This window comes from Sander lucioperca, chromosome 9 (genome assembly GCF_008315115.2).
Source record: "Sander lucioperca isolate FBNREF2018 chromosome 9, SLUC_FBN_1.2, whole genome shotgun sequence".
NCBI classification, from domain to species: domain Eukaryota; kingdom Metazoa; phylum Chordata; class Actinopteri; order Perciformes; family Percidae; genus Sander; species Sander lucioperca.
In genome coordinates, this window is record NC_050181.1 from 21144513 (window position 1) to 21164512 (window position 20000).

General features: G+C 45.1%; 1 protein-coding gene across 12 annotated transcripts in view; it reads right to left on the minus strand.

Annotated features, from left to right (window-relative positions):
- LOC116052734 (discs large homolog 1-like protein) overlaps positions 1-20000 on the minus strand; it is a 186833-nt gene that overhangs the window by 88928 nt on the left and 77905 nt on the right. For 10 of the 12 annotated variants that reach the window (XM_036005207.1, XM_036005206.1, XM_036005209.1 and 7 more), the window contains one exon: positions 2911-3075. In XM_036005207.1, the coding sequence (XP_035861100.1) occupies positions 2911-3075 (165 nt within the window). Of the gene's footprint in view, positions 1-2910; positions 3076-19521; positions 19860-20000 lie in introns of those variants that run through there. The other 2 variants (XM_036005211.1, XM_036005215.1) reach the window with 2 other exon arrangements.

A 20000-nucleotide genomic window follows, 5' to 3' on the forward strand; every position in this document is an offset into this window, starting at 1 on the left:
ACACACACATATACGCACAAACACAGACACCCACGCAGACACACACACACACACACACACACACACACACACACACACATATACGCACAAACACAGACACACACAGACACCCACGCAGACACACACACACACACACACACATATACGCACAAACACACGCACACACACAGACAGACACACAGACACCCACAACACATGCAAAAACACACATAGACACACACACACACACACACGGACACACACACACACAGACAGACACACACACACACGCAGACAGACACACACACACACACACACACACACAACCCCCCATATATAGACACACACACACACACACACACACAGACACAGACAGACACACAGACACACAACAATATAAGGAAGACACACGTTACAGTATTAGTTCATACTTTATATCTTTCTTTTCTATGTTTACGTTAGACTGTAGTCTTCAGTACTTTTCCATTTATTTCTCCATCTATGTTTTCTGTTGTGCACCAAAACTTCAACAACAACTCCTTGTATGTTCAGGTTTTTGTTTTGAAAGGTCTCATAGAAATATATAATAGATGTAGAAGAACTCAGAGGTTTTAGAGACCTCATATGTTCACATTGTTTCCCTGTTGATGAAGGTTAAGTAATGGTAGTTATCAGGTCTGAATGGGGCAGCAACATTTAAGGATATAACCTCAGAGGTTTAGTCAGTCAGTACGCCTGAACGCCACACGATGGCAGCCGAGTGCAGCCTGAGCACGTCGGCCCTGTTCCCCGTTACCATGGCTTCAGCAGCCTGAACATGTGTGTGTTAACCCCGGTGAAATATCACATCTTAGCTAATCTGCAGAGACAGACAGCAGTTTTTTAGCCGCTAAAAAGGAGATCTTCCTCCTGTATTGTGCTGAATAAAAGGCTGAAACTGATTGAAGTGGTGTCACTAATGTCAGCTTTTAAAAGTCACGATTAGTTGATTCAAACGACTTCTGTTCTTCCACTTTACTTCCTCTAACTGGATCTCAGTCCACAGCTTCTCGTTTTCTTAAACTTTGAGTCTCAGTGTGTGTGTGTGTGTGTGTGTGTGTGTGTGTGTGTGTGTGTGTATGTGCGTGCGTTTGTCCCTGTGTGTCTGCATGTGTGCTTTTGTCTGTGTGTGTGTGTATGCATGCGTGTGTGTCTGTGCGTGCGTTTGTCTCTGTGTGTGTCTGTGTGTGTGTTTGTGTCTGTGTGTCTGCATGTGTGCTTTTGTCTGTGTGTGTGTGTCTGTGTGTGTGTGTGTGTGTGTGTGTCTGTGCGTGCGTTTGTCTCTGTGTGTGTCTGTGTGTGTTTGTGTGCGCGTGTGTCTCTATATGTGTGTGTCTGTGTGCGTGCGTGTGTGTCTCTGTATGTGTGTGCATGTGTGTGACTGTGTGTGTGCGTGCGCATGTCTCTCTTAATGTATGTGTGTGTGTGTATGCGCGTGTGTCTATCTTTATGTGTGTCTGTGTGTGTGTGTGTGTGTGTGTGTGTATATGCGCGTGTGTCTCTCTTTATGTGTGTGTCTCTGTATGTGTGTGTGCGTGCGTGTGTTTTTGTGTGTGTCTGCGTGCGTGTGCGTGTGTGTGTCTGGTGTCTGTGTGTGTGTCTGTGTGTCTGCGTGTGTGTGCGTCTCTGTGTGTGTGTGTGTGTGTGTGTGTGTGTGTGGGCTGCAAAGAACAATTTCATTCATGAAATAGTTGGTAAAATGTCAAAATAAATGACAAATCTCCATCGCAGGTTCCCAAAGCACAAAGTAAAAGAACTACTCCAATAATTTAGTATTTCACTTTCATAATGTTAGTCTGGAGATATCCTCTCTGGTTGAGTCTCTAGTTACGGTCAAACTCCAAAAACTCTTGATCCTACATTTCCCATAATGCAACTAGAGCCTCCTGTTAAGCGTCCAAGCTTTTTGAGTGCTAGTTATGTATGATCTGCTCTAGCTTTTCCAACGTTTTAGACACAGATATGGTGATTATAAACGGGCCAAAATGATGTGAACAAGAAAGGCAAAAGTACCACAAAGAGACACAAAAACCCACTTTCCCATTTCAGTGTTTACTTCTTGTTTTGGGGAACCTTAAAGTCTCAGTGTGACCTGCTGCTCACCTGCAACGCACACACAGGAAAGTAAACTGGTGTTCACCTGCAGAGACCGGACTGGCGGTTAGGGCGTGCGTGTCTTTATGTGTGTGTGTGTGTGTGTGTGTGCGTGTGTGGTGTGTGGTGTGTGGTGTGTGTGTGTGTGTTGATGGATGGAGATGGACAGAAATATATTCATTGGTAAATGTATAGAAATGAAGAGAGAAGAAAGACATAAAACGGGCAGAAAGACTTAACTGGCTTCCAACACAAACCTGACTGGCAGTGTGTGTGTGTGTGTGTGTGTGTGTGTGTGTGTGTGTGTGTGTGTGTGTGTCTGTGTGTGTGTGTGTCTCTGTCTGTGTGTGTGTGTGTGTGTGTGTGTGTGTGTGTGTGTCTCTGTCTGTCTGTGTGTGTGTGTGTGTGTGTGTGTGTGTGTGTGTGTCTCTGTGTGTGTGTGTGTGTGTGTCTCTGTCTGTCTGTGTGTGTGTCTCTGTCTGTCTGTGTGTGTGTGTGTGTGTGTGTGTCTGTGTGTGTGTCTCTGTGTGTGTGTGTGTGTGTGTGTGTCTCTGTCTGTCTGTTTGTGTGTGTGTGTGTGTGTGTGTGTGTGTCTGTGTGTGTGTGTGTGTGTGTGTGTGTGTGTGTCTCTGTGTGTGTGTCTGTGTGTGTGTGTCAATTTAATGCCAGTAAAGTTGTTAATGACCAAATAAAGAGACCGACAGAGAGAGAGAGAGAGAGAGAGAGAGAGAGAGAGAGAGAGAGAGAGAGAGAAGAGAGCGTTAAGAGACAGAAAAGGAAGCTGACTCCGTCTCCTACCTTCATGGGCGAGATGTGGGCGTGCGTGACGTATCCGTGCACATTCTCGATCTGGGAAAGGTTCTTCTCGGCTACCTGGACCAGCTCCGGCCCCCCCACCTCCTCCGTCAGCTGGGGAGAGCTCTGGTCCTGAGGGGACGAGTCCTCATCGTTGTGCCTGTACTTCTGGAACAGGAGAGAAAGCAGACAGACGGTCAAAACGGCGTTGCTGGGTAACAGGTTTCCACCGTCATATGTCATCTTCGGTCAAATCAAACCAGCGTGGAACATGTTGTGGTTTAGATTAGGGCTGCACAATATATCAGTTTTTTGATCGTCATCGAAATATCAAGTGGTGGAATTAACACATCGAGAAAGGCTGCAACACAAGTGTCTTTGCTAGTTTAAGACCGACGCAGTTGTCAGTTTCCCGTCCAGCGCCCACGTCGTTTAAATAACAAATGCACCTGAACCCATCTGTGGCCCATGGGCGTGCTGGTCTTACAGGGAGGTGTGTTCAGGTGCATTCTGGGCGTGCTGGTCTTACAGGGAGGTGTGTTCAGGTGCATTCTGGGCGTGCTGGTCTTACAGGGAGGTGTGTTCAGGTGCATTCTGGGTGTATTGCTATCTTGAGGCAAGTGATGGCACCATTGACCAACAAAAACCTGGTCTAAAGTCAATAACGCAGCATTTCATTATTTTAACAGAGCATTAGTAAAATGCTCCTAGGCTCGTGCACAGCGCGCACACACTATGCTTGTTACACACACAGCAGCACTCACACATGCAGAAGATTACAAATAAAAATATTACAGTGCAAATCCTCCATCATAACAGCAATGCTCCAAGGTCCAAACGCGCCTGGCTTTTAAAGGGAATGGGAGATGATCTCTGATTGGTTGATTGCATGTTACGCCCAAAACACCCCTCTGATTAATGAAGACACTAAGTACAACCCTTTAGAACCATGCGCCCGCCGCACGGACCCTTTTTTCTGCCGTCAAACTAGCAAAAGTGGATTTGGACACGCCCTAAACACACCTGCACCAGGCGCTTCACGGCGTGACCGTTAAAATAGGGCCCTCAGAGATCTTTTGCTTTAGTTGAAAGAAAATATCGGCAGAAAACTGCGCTTCAACTCCACAGCAGAAAAAAATTTGTTAGTTGGATTCTCAAAATTCGGTCCGTTCCTGAATGCCATCTCGCTAGAATGCGCCGACATTATGTAAAAAGCGCCAAAGTTACGCTTAAAAAAAAACACTAAGTGGATAAAAAGCTTGCATTGAACATGTCCAAAAAAAATCAACCATTTGCATAATCAAGAAGCCGTAAAATGCATTAAATTCTACGTTTTAATCTTCAAGGGGCAATCAGTCTGTTCACAGTGTGACACACAGTCATGTGATGAGACTGTAAGCCACTGCAGCAAACCACAGTATTTAAGAAAATGTAGTATCAAATAAATGTAACTTATATGCATTTTGTTTTTTTATGCTGTTAACCCTAACCCTACTTTAAAGTCGACATAATTTCCAATTCATTCTGCTTTTTGTTTTTCCTTCAGAGAGAAGACATGGCCCGCCACGTTGACAGAGCGGTCCACAGCGAGCCAACAAACGACGTGTGAAGGGCAACGGCTCCATTCATCAGGCGGAGAGGCTGAAAGCTGCCAGCTCGCTGACCCAACATTTGGTTAATTCATGAAGGACGATGACAGCAGGAGCAGCCGGAGACCACCTCCACATCCAGGAGGTGTGAATCTGAACAAACAACGGCACAAGAACAGCACATGTAGGTCCAAGGGAACACGATGTGAAGGTAGGGAATGAGGGGGCAACAATCTGGGAACATGTTTTGTCAAAATCCCACACTCGGTGAGTTTCCATGCAGTTTAAAAACACGATTATATTCAGGTTAAGGCAATACCAGAGCCCATCTACGGAGAGCCTGTTCACTCCTTATTCAGCCCCATTGGACCGAATTTGGTTGCAGTTCCACCAGAGTTCCACTGGGGGTGATCGCAGGCGAGTGCAAAATGAATGGGAGTCTATGGAGCTAGACGGCTAAATGAATGGGAGTCTATGGAGCTAGACGCTAAATGAATGGGAGTCTATGGAGCTAGACGCTAAATGAATGGTAGTCTATGGAGCTAGATGCTAAATGAATGGGAGTCTATGGAGCTAGACGGCTAAATGAATGGGAGTCTATGGAGCTAGATGCTAAATGAATGGGAGTCTATGGAGCTAGACGGCTAAATGAATGGGAGTCTATGGAGCTAGACGGCTAAATGAATGGGAGTCTATGGAGCTAGATGCTAAATGAATGGGAGTCTATGGAGCTAGACGGCTAAATGAATGGGAGTCTATGGCGCTAGACAGCTAAATGAATGGGAGTCTATGGCGCTAGACAGCTAAATGAATGGGACTCTATGGAGCTAGACGGCTAAATATGTCTCTTTCGCCTGATTGTCGTTGAGAAATCTCAGATTTGATTGTAGTTTTTGCAAGTTCAACATGGATTATAGGTCGAAAGTTGAATGAACGAGCACTTATGTCCTTTTGATTTCTTACAGGTTGAGTTGTTGTTGCCCATAACGCGCTAGCATTCTGCTAATGAATGCTGATTGGTCAGTGAAGGACTGATTACGACCAGAGGTCCCGCTTGACGGCATCCGAAGCAGAACCAAGAGACTCAGAGCTTGCTGTAAAGCAGTATCTCTGGCCGTACGATGTGTAGGATGTCATTGACATTTTAAAAGGCGTTTTAGAACTAAAAAGCCACTTTATAAAATCTAACGCCCAGCAGTGTGTATTTTCTTAGCCTCCCCTTTCGAATGCAACATTCAAATTACTAGACAAAAAATGATATCCTGAGAAAAGTGGATTTTGAGGGGTACAGCTCCATAGACTAACTAAACAGGGAGAAACAGCGTTCAGTTTTTATGCTCCACACATCTGCCGCAACTCTCAGTTCTTTTAAATCAAGGCTGAAGACCTCTCTTTTTGATGCTGCCTTTCTTTAAATAATTGTTCATTAGTTGCATTGTTGAAACTGTATGACAATCTATAGAAGCATATAAAGAGAAATTAAAAAGTAAGACCGGTGGGACCGGCCCGTTCTAGGAACGGCAAGGACTGCGGGTGGATTACGTATATAGAGCAACGGCTTATACATTGTCCCATACTAGCAGCCCAAAATCTCGTATTTTATCTGCTTTTATATTTTTTAACAGTTTCTAACTGCTCTTTAATGTTTAATTTCTTATACTGCACTGTAACTTTTATTCTTGCATTTTAATCGTTTTTATGTAAAGCACTTTGAATTGCCCCGTTGCTGCCAGCTATACAAATAAAGCTGACCTGCCTTGCCTTGCCTTAGAGGTGAATTATACTGGCCGTTCCCAACCTGGCGCCCGGATTTATAGCGCGCGAGCCGAGGTCGCGCACCACTCTTTTTTTTTTTCCGCGGCAAAGCGGAAACAGGAAGCCTGAACGAGCTCGAGGGCAACGTGATGCCAGGACTCTCAGAGTGACCGCTAGTCTCTCTGGTAAACTTCCCGGGTTAAGATGAGCTCTTTTACGGTGAATGAAAGGCTTGATCCCACCAAGTAGCTCATCCAATGAAATCGCAGCATTGACGTCAATGCTGCAGCCAGTTCTGCCGTTGTTTACCTTTTTCTTCTTCTTTTAGTCAGTAGAAAGAGCAACGTCTGTAGCCTTTCCTCATTAGCGCCACCTCTGTTCAGGAGAAGACTGCAACTAGTGCCGCGACCACCAGCACGGGTATAAATAGTCACGGTGATTTCATGACGTCACATATGCGCGCACCAGCTGGGCTGCGGTTACTGTAAAACAAGCTTTAGAGCTCCATTCATTCTGCAGTGGCCCGTGAGCGCCCCCTATATGGAACCAGAGTGGAACTGCAACCAGTTCAGAAGCCGGAAGTTTCCAGAGAGTGGAAGTTCTCCCCTTATTAGACATTTTCTGGCAATAGCCCGGTTTCTCAAACGCCATGTTAACACCTTACCCCGGCTAAAATCAGAGCTCTCCTCCCCAGTTAACAGAACTAGATAACTCGCTTAGTAACCAGGGTATCCATGCATGTTTAAACCTTAACGGGGGTCAGCTCGGATTAAGCGTCTGCACATCCGTGGGTTATAACTGCCTTCCCCACTCCACTCCAGCGGTATTTGACGAGGAAATCGAAGAAAACAGACAGAAGCTACGGCGCCAAAAACAACAGCAACAACACAAAGTTTAAACTCTTTCCCATAGAGACAGAAAAAGTGCTTTCATCAATGCAGAGACGAAGATCTAAAGCCACACATCTTTTAAAATGGCCACGGCAGTTTTCTCCCCTCGCCAAAATGTCTCCTAGAAAAAAATCTTTGCTTTCTAACACATTTATTTCATATCGTCTTCCTGAGAAAAGTTACTGAATCTTCACATGTTCAATGAGCACCTCGGGATAATTTCACCAGTCAAAAAAAACCTTCACACCCCTCCAGCTGCTTGTTGTTCCTATAAACACAAACACAAACTGATCTCTCTCGCACATTACGTAACTTGATATATAGATTCATGATTGTGGACTTATTGTCAGAGACACTGTTGCTCCAGGCTGGATTACAAAGCTTCTGGAAGGCATATTATCGCACGGAAGAACTAACTGAAACGGAGCGTCTCTCGGCTTCTTAAAAAAAGAAAAAGTAAGTCTCTACCCGGCCTTGATCTGGAGATATAGGCCCTATCTGGCACACGGTGCAGCGCAGCACAAAGCCAGACGCAAGTGTCTTTGCTAGTTCAGTTTCCCGTCCAGCGCCCACGTCGTTTAAATAACAAATGCACCTGCTCCCATCTGTGGCCCATGGTCTTACAGGGAGGTGTGTTCAGGTGCATTCTGGGCGTGCTGGTCTTACAGGGAGGTGTGTTCAGGTGCATTCTGGGCGTGCTGGTCTTACAGGGAGGTGTGTTCAGGTGCATTCTGGGCGTGCTGGTCTTACAGAGAGGTGTGTTCAGGTGCATTCTGGGCGTGCTGGTCTTACAGGGAGGTGTGTTCAGGTGCATTCTGGGCGTGCTGGTCTTACAGGAAGGTGTGTTCAGGTGCATTCTGGGCATGCTGGTCTTACAGGGAGGTGTGTTCAGGTGCATTCTGGGGGTGCTGGTCTTACAGGGAGGTGTGTTCAGGTGCATTCTGGGCGTGCTGGTCTTACAGGGAGGTGTGTTCAGGTGCATTCTGGGCGTGCTGGTCTTACAGGGAGGTGTGTTCAGGTGCATTCTGGGCGTATTGCTATCTTGAGGCAGCGGGAAGTGATCACGCCATTGACCAACAAAAACCTGGTCTAAAGTCAATAACGCAGCATTTCATTGTTATTTTAACAGAGCATTAGTAAAATGCTCCTAGGCTCGTGCACAGCACGCACACTATGCTTGTTACACACACAGGGACGCACAGCAGCACACACACACACACACACACACACATGCAGAAGATTTCAAATACAAATATTACGGTGCAAATCCTCCATCATAATAGCAATGCTCCAAGGTCTAAAACGCGCCTGGCTTTTAAAGGGAATGGGAGATGATCTCTGATTGGTTGATTGCATGTTACGCCCAAAACACCCCTCTGATTAATGAAGACACTAAGTACAACCCTTTAGAACCATGACCCCGGCACACGGACACTTTTTTCCGTCGTCAAACTAGCAAAAGTGGATTTGGACACGCCCTAAACACACCTGCACCAGGCGCTTCACGCCGTGCACTTAGACCATTAAAATAGGGCCTGTGACTATAATAAAACGTGTAGTTTGCGGCTGTATACAACATCGTCAGCATAAAAATAAAGTCACTGAATCTTCAGATGTTCAATAAGCTCCTCGGGACAATTTCACCGGTCGAATAACTTCCCATCCCTGCAGCTGCTTCATCAAATCTTTAGGAGGCTTTTAGGTAACTGTTGTTCCCATCCACAGAAACACAAACAGCTCTATCTGAATGTTGCATGACCACGGAGCAGCAGCAGATGGAGGAGCATCAGGAGGCTTCAGGCGAACTGAGCCGTCACGACGCTAACACGAGGGGAAAAAACAACGATGAAGCCCAGGACGACAGACCGAGAGCAGGAGGTGAGTGAAAACAGTCGGGCTACAGGTTCAGCTAGAGCTGGGCGATACGGAGAAAATCAAATATCACGATATGTTTGACCAAATACCTCGATATCGATACCGCAACGATGTTGTAGTGTTGACTATTGGTGCTTTCACGAAATATTTACACAATGAGATTGATGAGATGATAATCATCAGTAATGTGGATATAATGACTAAGTGCTTAAAGGGAAATAATAGAACAGTTACAACAGTCTGGTAAGTTCAGAAAATGACATTTTACTGTAATGCAGCCTTTAAAACCAGGAAAAGACAACACTTATGCCATATTACGGTATACAAAATCTAAGACGATTTAGTCTCATATCACGATATCAATATAATATCGATATATTGCCCAGCTCTAGGTTCAGCTCCCTCTTCCGGCTCACAACGCTGCTCCGTCGGAGCCCACGCAGCCTCAAACCTGTCTAATAATGCCGCGTTGTATTTACCTCGGAACTTGGAAGCCGCAACTGGGAATGACGTCATACCCCGAGTTGAATGCGTTCTATTTAAAAGTCGGATTTTCATTGTTTCCATTAGCTCTAGCCCGGTTAGCTCTTGTTAGCAACTAGTTGATAACGCATTACACCGTTTTCTGTGCATGCAAACAACGTAACAACATGTCCACAGATAGAAGTTGGACATGCCTGTGTGAACGACTGATTTAGTGAGACACAAATAAGACAGAAGTTCTTATAACTTTATGTTACTGCAGCTTTCACAACTGTTGATACAGGGGGCAGCCATGTTGAATTTTGAACTCGCGCTACTGCGAGGTTGTACGGGTTCCGAGCTCGGAAATACGAGGTCACGGGTAGGGTTGGGTACCGAAACGCGGTGCCAATAGGGCACCGGTTCCAACCTAAACGGTAGTAACGAGACCGAATAAGAACAAACATTTCGGTGCCTGACTTTCCACTCCACTCAACAGCAGGTAACGTTAGCCTAGCTTTAGCTAGCAGCTGGATTAAACAGGTTAAAATGCTGACAGCTAACGTTAAACAGTGTAAAGTGTGACTGTATTTCAACAGTCTGCTCTGCAGCGCAGCAGATGACGACGTCACAGACGGTGCATTCACTGAAACTGGTAATCTACAGCCTCGCGGTGCATTCAAAGTTAATGTAAAATACCTGTCTATAACTATCTGGTGGTTGTTTTTGTCATTCAACAGCAATTTACTGGTGAAATAAGTTATTGTTTATTATAAGTTATAGTTATTACATTACTATTAAATCATTTAATTTTGACCATATGGTCGTAGTAATAAACAAGTTGTTCTTAAATGTCGCCGACTGTTGTTTAGTACCCTTCTTTTTTTTTTTTACTTTCTTAAAAAGTATCTGTCCAGGCACCGTTTAGGCACCGGCACCGTTTTAAAAGTACCGCTTTAGCACCGGTATTGGAAAAAAAAACACACAATACCCAACCCTAGTCACGGGGCGTGTTTACGACTTTGACCTCGTTAAAAACGAGTTGCGAGGTAAATAGAACGCGGCATAAATAGGGTTGGGTACCGAAACCTACGCAACCGGTAGGAATCAGACCAGATTAGAACGCACACTTCGGTTCCACTTAATGTTTCGACTGAAATATTTTCCCTCCATCGCTCCGAAACGGACGCAAAAATATCACTTTCTCAGTAGTCTACCGTTAGCTAGCTACCGTAAATGTAGGCTACTTTTAAAATGCCATATTTTCCCTTTCAACAACTCAACATTTATTTAGTTGTTACTTGTTAATGGTGTAACTGTTATTTATTGTTAAATTATTGTAGTTGTGTGATAGGTGACATTGAAAAATGATTTTCAATTTTTTTTTAAAACTCTATAAAAGATCCTTTCTTTGATGTCATTTTTCAGTTTTTCAAGAATCGGTTTAGGAATCGTAAAAATCCAAACGCTACCCAAAGCTGCACTTTGGCTGCGGAGCATCATTGGGAGTTGTTGACATTTCAGCGCCTGATATTAAGATTTGAAACCGATCTAAAAGGTTGTTAACGCAAACTACACTGTGAGCATTTTGTAAACACATTAGGGCTGCAACTAACTATTAATATGTGGATTGTTATATGGATGAATGGATGAGTTGATTGGTCTCTCAAATGTGGATCAGTGTTTCCCAAAAAGCCCAAGCTGACATCCTCAAATGTCTTGTTTTGTCAAAAACTCAAAGATATTCAGTTTCCTGTCCCAGAGGAGAGAGGAAACTAGAAAATATTCACATTTAACAAGCTGACATCACACAAGTTTAAAGGTCCAATGTGTGGAAATTTTTCCCATCTAGCGTTGAGATCATGTATCAATCAACTCTCTCCCACGTAGTTCAAAGTACGTATTTACGCTTCAAAAAGCCAGTTTCTTGCTCTTTTCAAGAAGACTCCTGTTCCTGAAATTTGGATTTTGAATACGTGTGGTCCTCCACGTTTCCTTCTTCAAACTAGCCGGGGGCCGGGAAGCTACGATACCCATTTGCAGCACCTGTGAGTTTATCATGTGAGCAGTATGTCCTGTATGTCCCTCACACACACACACACACACACACACACACAGGTGGGGCAGTATGTCCTGTATGTCTCTTACCAGCTAACGTATTTCAAGATGGAGCATGAATATGGAGCGTCTACCCCAGTTCATGTGAACGCAAATGTAAAATGTCAAGCCAATAGGAAGACTTGGAATTGATGGTGGAGGTAAATATTCATGAAAAAGGACAAGTTTGTGAACGGGCAACACAGATTTTGATAATGAACAACTAAAAATGTTACACACTGGGCCTCTCTCTTGCTTGTTTTTTTCCATAAAAAATCATGACTCAGACCGATTATGAAAATAGATGGTGATTAATGTAATAGTTGACAACTGATCGATTCATCTTTGCACCTCTAAAAAAAAACATCCAAGTGCAGCAGCTTGGTGTCCTTCAGCGAGACGCCGAGCCCACTCACTGTGGATGTAAATGTGGATGTGGGAGGCAGCGCGGAGGTTTCCAGCGATGACACTGTCTGCCTGAAGAGAGCCGCCTCCTCCTCCTCCTCGACAGCTCTCAGAGAGACGAGGAGGAGGAAGAGGAGGAGGCACAACGCTGGCTCCTGCCTGCCAAAAGCTGCTATAAATAGGAGCGTCAGCACGGAGCGGATGTACAGTAGCAGGGTGTTCAGGAGGAGAAGGGTTTCTGGACGATTCGGGGATGGGATGTGAAATGGAAATTATTATGGCCATTTTTTGTTAACAGAGACTGAGAGTCCATTTTTATTTAATGTTTTTGGTTATTTTGTTCATTTATTGAGGGTATTTAAAATGTCTTCCAGTTCCAGTTGTTAAATATTCTTTAGAAATAAAATTTGATTGATCTTTGAAAAGCTGTACCTGCATTATTATGCCATTACCATTATATTAGATTAAAAAAATGGCCTCGTCTATCGCAATCATTTCTGGGACAATTTATCATTCACCAAAATTTTTTATCGTGACAGGCCTAACGCCAATTTGTACGCCATTAATGGCGTGTTATCAAGACGCATACTCGCTTTTTAGCGTGTGTATCAATGCCGTTTGGCCTCCATTGACTTACATTACCTTGCGATTGCGTGTGAATTGACGCCGTAGCGAGTATGAAAGGACGAAAATCCGCGCAGGGAGGTTGGTCGGGGGGGAGGATGGGTCAAACACAGGACTTTCACCCAGGAGACCGGGGATTGGGTCCCGCGTGTGACGTTTCCTAAACCCAACCGTTGCTTTCTTCTCGCGATAACACGCCAAGTGGCGTGTATGTTTACGTCAGTTTACGTAGACATACATGCGGATAGCTTCAAATGCGTACAGATAACACGCCACTTGGCTTTAGAAAGTGGGCGTGTATGTTTTAGTCATGGAGTGATTAGCGCAACACCTGAAAAGCCACTTACTCTCTGCTCCTCACCACGGGGCTTCTCAGGTGCTGCGATGAGAAGGGTATGTATGGACTTATCTAACTCTGGGGGATACGGGGAATAAGCTCCCAATAAGTCGGCGTGTACCTTTAAAATTCAACAAGCAGTTTGCCATTAGGGACCAACCCCCCTCGGTCCTCCATCCTTCTCCGACATGTACACTATGGTTAAGACTCACTACCAACCACCGACTTTATGTTCCACAACAGAAACTTCCTAGGCTTCCTATGCAGGGTTCAAAATTAACTTTTTCGTCCACCAGCCATTCATATTTGACCACAGATTACCATTGTTTTGTTGGCTGGTAAGTAGGGATGCACGGAATCCAGATTTTTGGGGTTCGGCCGAATACTGAATCCACTGGTTGAGATTCTGCTGAATCCTCCTCCCATCTTCAGTCCATGAACACAGTAAACTCATTAATGAAGTAAACAGTGACTGTCCTTCCTTTGCCGTACCTGAAGTTGCTGCATTCTGGCTGCTGTCTGTAGATTCCTTCATCACAACTCGTATTCTTCCAGATGTTTGATACCAGATGTTGTAACAGCGGTGATGTTGTGTATAGTTTAGGGTCCTCGCCACCACCAGACTAATCAGCATTGCAAATTGAACATGTAGCTGGACTTGAATGGTCTTCTTTTGACTGAAAGTACTGCCAAACTACACTTTTTCTGCTCACCAGTTCCATTTCCACTTTCTCACAGCCTACTGCATTGAACGCTCCACCTACGTAAACACCTTCCCGTAATCAACGGCGCCGTCATTACGGCGACCAGCGTAGCGCGTAGTGCAAGCGTAGGGTTCGGTTCCCTGGGAGAAAAATTCTAAGGTTCAGCAGAAACCCAACCCCGTCAAAAAGCCCAATATTCAGCCCAATCCAAAGCTGAATCCTGGATTCGGTGCATCCCTGCTGGTTAGTGAAGCAAATCTACAAGCAGCTTGCATGTTTTACCAGCATTTGGCTGGTGGATGGTGCCAATTTTAAACCCTGATCCAAATGTTTGTGTTGCTTTTTGATGCCGTTTGATGCAGAAAAGACGTAGAAATGGAGGAAATGTTTTTTTTTTAAAGATTATTTTTTGGGGGCTTTTCCCTTTATTATAGTGACAGTGGATAGACATGAAAGGGGGCGAGAGAGATAGGGGATGACACGCAGCAAAGGGCCGCAGGTCGGATTCGAACCTGGGCCGCTGCAGGACTCAGGCAACATGGGGTGAAGGCTCTTACTGGGTGAGCTAGAGGCCGCCCCAATGTTTGCTAATTTTGAACAAGATAGTAGACGGAGAGACAAAGACAAGACTGTTAACTCTACAGAGAGAAGATCAACTGAAGTGTAACCTGAAAAATGTGGATCAGTGTTTCCCAAAAGCCCAAAATGACATCCTCAAATGTCTTGTTTTGTCCACAACTCAAAGATATCCAGTTTCCTGTCCCAGAGGAGAGAGGAAACTGGAAAATATTCACATTTAACAAGATGACATCACACCAGTTGACCTGTTTCATCATAAAAATGACTCCAACTGATTATCAAAATGGTTGGCGATTGATTAAATGGTTGACAACTAATGAAATAATCTTTGCAGCTTTACTCTGACGTGAATGAACGGAGGTTTCTGCTCAGCGTTATCACACCCTGGATCTGTCCTGACCAGCTGGTGTATTTGTAAACACAAACATTCAGATTCTTCTGTGAATTTAGGGCTCCACGATTGATAACTTCCGGCACGGTCTATTGAGCGTATGGTGGCGCGAGAGCGGTCGATGGCAGCTGATCAATGGGACTTAATTAAGACCAGCTACCATCAAACTGTCACGGGGCAGAAGGTACGGCAGAGCAGCCAATCACAGGCTGTGGAGATTTAAGAGAGTCGGCTCCCAGATCCCTTCAGATTAACAGAAGATACCAATCATCCTGCTCCATGCAGTCATCTGAGCACGTTCCTCAGGGTCAGAGGTCAACACAGAGCTCTGCACCGTACTCAGATATAGTTATAATGTATATAATATAAAATATAAAAAAGGAGCACAAAACAACATTAAAGACCGGCTTGTTTATTGCTAAGGCCATATAGTCAACATTAAATGATTGATTAATAATAAAACTGCTAAAACAAGCACCAGATGGGAAAAGGGTATTTTACAATAACTTTGAATGCACCACGAGACTGGCGAGGCGAGTTCCAAGTGAACGCACCGTCTGTTTCTGACAGCGCCAGCTGCAGTCAGACCGTTACGTCCCGCTGTTGGAATCCTCTCCAGGGAAATACAGTCACACGTTACACCGCTTAACGTAAGCTGTCAGCATTTTAACCGTTGGGTTTAATCCAGCTGCTAGCTAACGCTAACGTAGCGTCCCGTGCAGCGATGCTTCTGAAAAAAGAAGTCAGGCACCGAAATAAGGCACCGAAACTTTCATTCTTATTCGGTCTCGTTACTACCGTTTACGTCGGAACCGGTGCCCTATTGGCACCGCTTTTCGGTACCCAACCCTACTCAGGGCCCTATTTTAACCATCTAAGTGCACGGCGTGAAGCGCCTGGTGCAGGTGCGTTTAGAGCTTCCAAATCCAGCTAGTACAATTGCACAGAAAGGTTGTGTCCAAAATCTAGAAACTAGAACATATTCATGTTTAACAAGCTGACATCACACAAGTTTACCTGATTGTACATAAAAAATGACTCCAACTGATTATCAAAGTAGTTGGAGATTAATGTAATAGTTGATAACTCATCCATTCATGTTTGCAGATCTAGACTATGTAGGTTTTAGGTAAGTGTGTAAGGAGGGAAGGAAAGAAGGAAAGGAATGAAGAATCAACCAATCAGAGATCATCTCCCATTCCCTTTAAAAGCCAGGCGCGTTTGATTTGGACACGCCTTAAACGCACCTGCGCCAGGCGCTTCACACCGTGCTCTTAGAACGTTAAAATAGGGCCCTCAATGTTTATCTTACTTATTACCAGTCCCCAACAGACCCTAACTGAATCTGTGATCCAGAATAAAAATATGCTGTTTTTCAGCTCGGGGTAAACATGTTTTAACAGTCTGAAATCTATTTTGTATTCGTTTAACATTTGCAGAAATGTATCCGTAATTCTCCATCCTCTAGATTTCGTGTGACCCAGCTTATTAGCTATTATTTAAATGAAATGTACACCACAAGTACACCATCCAGGCCCATTTCTGAAGCCAAATATTCAAGACAGATGCACTGGATAATCACATCAAAACATTTAAACTCAAGATAGTCGAGATCAATGCACTCCCATGTCTGTATTTACTATGATATCTCAAACAAATGTCAGATTCCATTCAGTTTCTGTATTCCTCTCCATCAGCACATTTTACTTTCGGTTCGTTGGCGTTTCCCTGCAGAGCACATGTTGACCACATATGCACGTGCCTGCCAGGGTTTCACTTCCGCCAGCCAATCACAACCTCAGCGCTGCTGCAATCAGAGCCTCCGATTGGCCGGCTGACTGAGGCAGAGATGAGGAGCGGCGCTGGGTGGCCTATCGTGTCACATCAGGTCAAACAACTAACGCAGTCGCTCGGAGACAAACGAGTTAACAGCTCTTCCCCCCCTCAGCTGTTTGGGAGCAGAAGCTGGTTTAAATTTTGATCGTTTTAAGGATTTAGTTGAGGGAAATGTGTTCTGATTTCTCAGCTCGCCTGTGTTTCTGTGCGACATGCTTCTCTTCTCTGCCCCGCAGCGTTTTCTCTGTCTCACCCACACAGGTCTCTGCTCTGGCATCGCTTTTACTTCTCATATTCCTGTGATGTAAAAATATCAATTCAAAAGCAGCAGGAATAAACCCGTTTCACTGCAGCCGCGTTGTTGCTGTGTTGGCGCTTGTGTGTTGAGGTTCTGTGTGGACACTGACAAACATATCGGCTTTAAAATTTTGTCAACCCGCTGTTTGGATGTTTTCAATTTTGCTCCGTAATATGGACTGCAAATCAGGATATACCCCGCATCTGCTGCTTCAGTTATGACCCAAAATATGACTTTTTTTTCTGTCTAAATTGCTAAATTGTGTCTTATTGTCTCTTGGACACCATGTTCAAAAACATCAGCTATTAACTTCATGAGTACAATGTTGTAACGGACAGAAAAGACGGAAAAAACTACCAAAATAAGTTGTTGGGTTAAATATCGCAAACTGACAGTAAAGAAAAAGAATCAGCAGTCATTTACTTTTTCTGATTAAACTAAGTGTTATAACCCATTTTCAGGGTTTAAAGACATTTTAGTTGACCTGCAAGGATAATGTTTTAAAGAGCTGCCTTTAACAAAACACACCTGACAAACCCAGCTATTATGATGCATTATGGGAAGTGTAGGGAATTTGTTTAAGTAGTAGAATTGCAGTAATGTTACTACCTAGTTGCTCACAATGCGTATTCAAACTGAATTAAACACAACTTTTTACGCAGCAAAGTGTTACAGGAGTAGAAAAATGATCAAATAGATTGTGATAGGCCAGATAGAAACTGGTAGAAATGTATATCAACACCACCAAAACTAGGGATGGGAATCACAGGCTACTTCACGATACAATCCACGATACATGGCCCACGATACATGGCCCACGGTCCACGGCACAGGATACACGGCCCACAATACACAGCTAAGGATACACGGCTCACGATACATGGCTCAGGGTACACGGCACAGGATACACGGCTCAGGATACACAGCTAAGGATACACGGCCCACAATACACGGCTCACGGTACACGGCACAGGATACACGGCCCACGGTACACGGCACAGGATACACGGCTCACGATACACAGCTAAGGATACACAGCTCAGCATACACAGCTAAGGATACACAGCTCAGGATACACAGCTAAGGATACACAGCTAAGGATACACGGCTCAGGATACACAGCTAAGGATACACAGCTCAGGATACACAGCTAAGGATACACAGCTAAGGATACACAGCTCAGGATACACAGCTAAGGATACACAGCTAAGGATACACGGCTCAGGATACACGGCTCAGGATACACAGCTCAGGATACACGGCTCAGGATACACGGCTCAGGATACACGGCCCACGATACACAGCTAAGGATACATGGCCCACGGTACACGGTACACGTGACCGATACAAGGGCGCTGCAATTGAAAAGGCTGCCTGAGAAAACGCAGCGTTAGTCTTTTTATAGTCTGGATCAACGGAAGTACATTTCCAGGATAATTGCCTCACCTCTCTCTCTGTGTGCGGCCGTTCTCAAACTGTTCTTTTTGGGAAACAACAAACTCCGAGCTAGCGAGCTACACGCTGAAAATGTCAAGTTGTGAAGAACATTTGGACGGTGCAACAAGGCAGGTCTGCTCGGTTCTTTCAGGGAATAATTGTAAAGATTTACAAAGAATATGTTTAGGGCATTTCCTCTCTAACTGGGACTGATTGGTGGGATTGATGTGGACGAAGTACACACGGAGATACACTGGTAAGATCAATGAGGTGTAACCATGTATCAGCTAATTTAAATAGCTCACGGTACTGGATTATATGAACAGTTAACTTCATTTAATATTGGATGTGGCGTCTTTTCTTTTGCAAGGTGCAAATGTTCCACCAGAACAAGTTCCTTCCTGAGACTATTTAGCAGTGCCACCGTCACTGCGTACGGAGCTTAGCGCCGCCCAAAACCATTTTGATTGGTTCAAAGCATGCAAATGCAAAACAACCCACAGCGTTATTTCTTCTCCTATCCCAGAATGCATTTGTGGTCTAGCCAGATCTTACTCCACATTGCTGTGGAGATACGATACTAGTCTTTTAAAAAGGTACACTGTGTAGGAATTCCTCCCGTCTAGCGGTTTTGCATTCAAACGAATAGTGCTCTCTAGCGCCTCGCTTTTTCAAATGCGTGTTGCAACTACGGTAGCCGTTATGTACCAAGAAGCTACGAGAACATGTCTTCCAATAGGCTTCCTTCTCCCGTGGCTCGGCATGAGTATGATCCTCCATTATGAACTAAAGTGCAGTGCAGGCTTTCAAATTTGCCGGGGCGGTGACAAACGCCTCTCACTGATCTCCTTCTCCGTTTCAGCTGGTTTCAGTCACGTGACGCTGGCTCTGAACGAAATGCGTTGTGGATTAACTAGACAGGTCGGCTAGTGCTCTATGTCCCTCTCAGCCATTATAGTTTTTCAAATTTGCAGAACGACATGGAAGCCTCCTTGGACTTGCCCGTCCAATGTAAATACAGATAAGAAATTCTTCGCTTACGAGGAGAAGTCAGATCATTGGCAGAGGTCATTTTACACCAATGAGGACATATTTATGAATGAAGACATTGATTTTAGCGTATAAAATACTTAAAAACACCTTAAAAACAAACTTAATGTTCAGCGAAAATGCGTCAAACTCTGCTTTCAGCTTGGATACTTTACGTTCTGTAATTACAGTTTCATAAACAAACAAGCGAACGCTGATGCTGCGACCTCACACGTGCACGTGAACCCCCAAAAACCGCGGCGAGGATCTCCCCGAGCCGCCAGCTGCCCAGATGTTTCCACCCACCTTGCAGCCGAACATAAGCGAGATGGTGCTGTTGGTGCAGGCCACCTTGCAGTGGCACAGCATGGGCGAGAAACACTCCAGCTTCTTCGAGCCGGGGGACATCTTGTCGGCGCCGGGGCAGTTGGCCGACAGCCGCCGCGTCCTCCGGGAGCGCTGGCGGCTCCGGCCGCGACGCCCGGCCGCCGCTGCACCCCCCCCTCCTCCTCCACTGCTGCTGCTGCTGCTGCTGCTGCTCCCTGCTCTCACCATCCGCCCTCATTCCTCGCGTCGCTCCATCGCGGCGGGGAGGAAACGACTCCCAGAGCTCTTCCTTCATTCAGGGAGATCCTCCCCCACCCCCCCCCCCCCACCCCTCCTCCACCCCTTTCCTCCGCGCCGCTGACCCCTCCTCTTCCTCCTCCTCTTCCTCCTCCTTCCTCCTCTTCTGGTAGAATGTACTCCGCTCCCTCTTGACCTCCTCTCCGGCGTACGGCTCGACT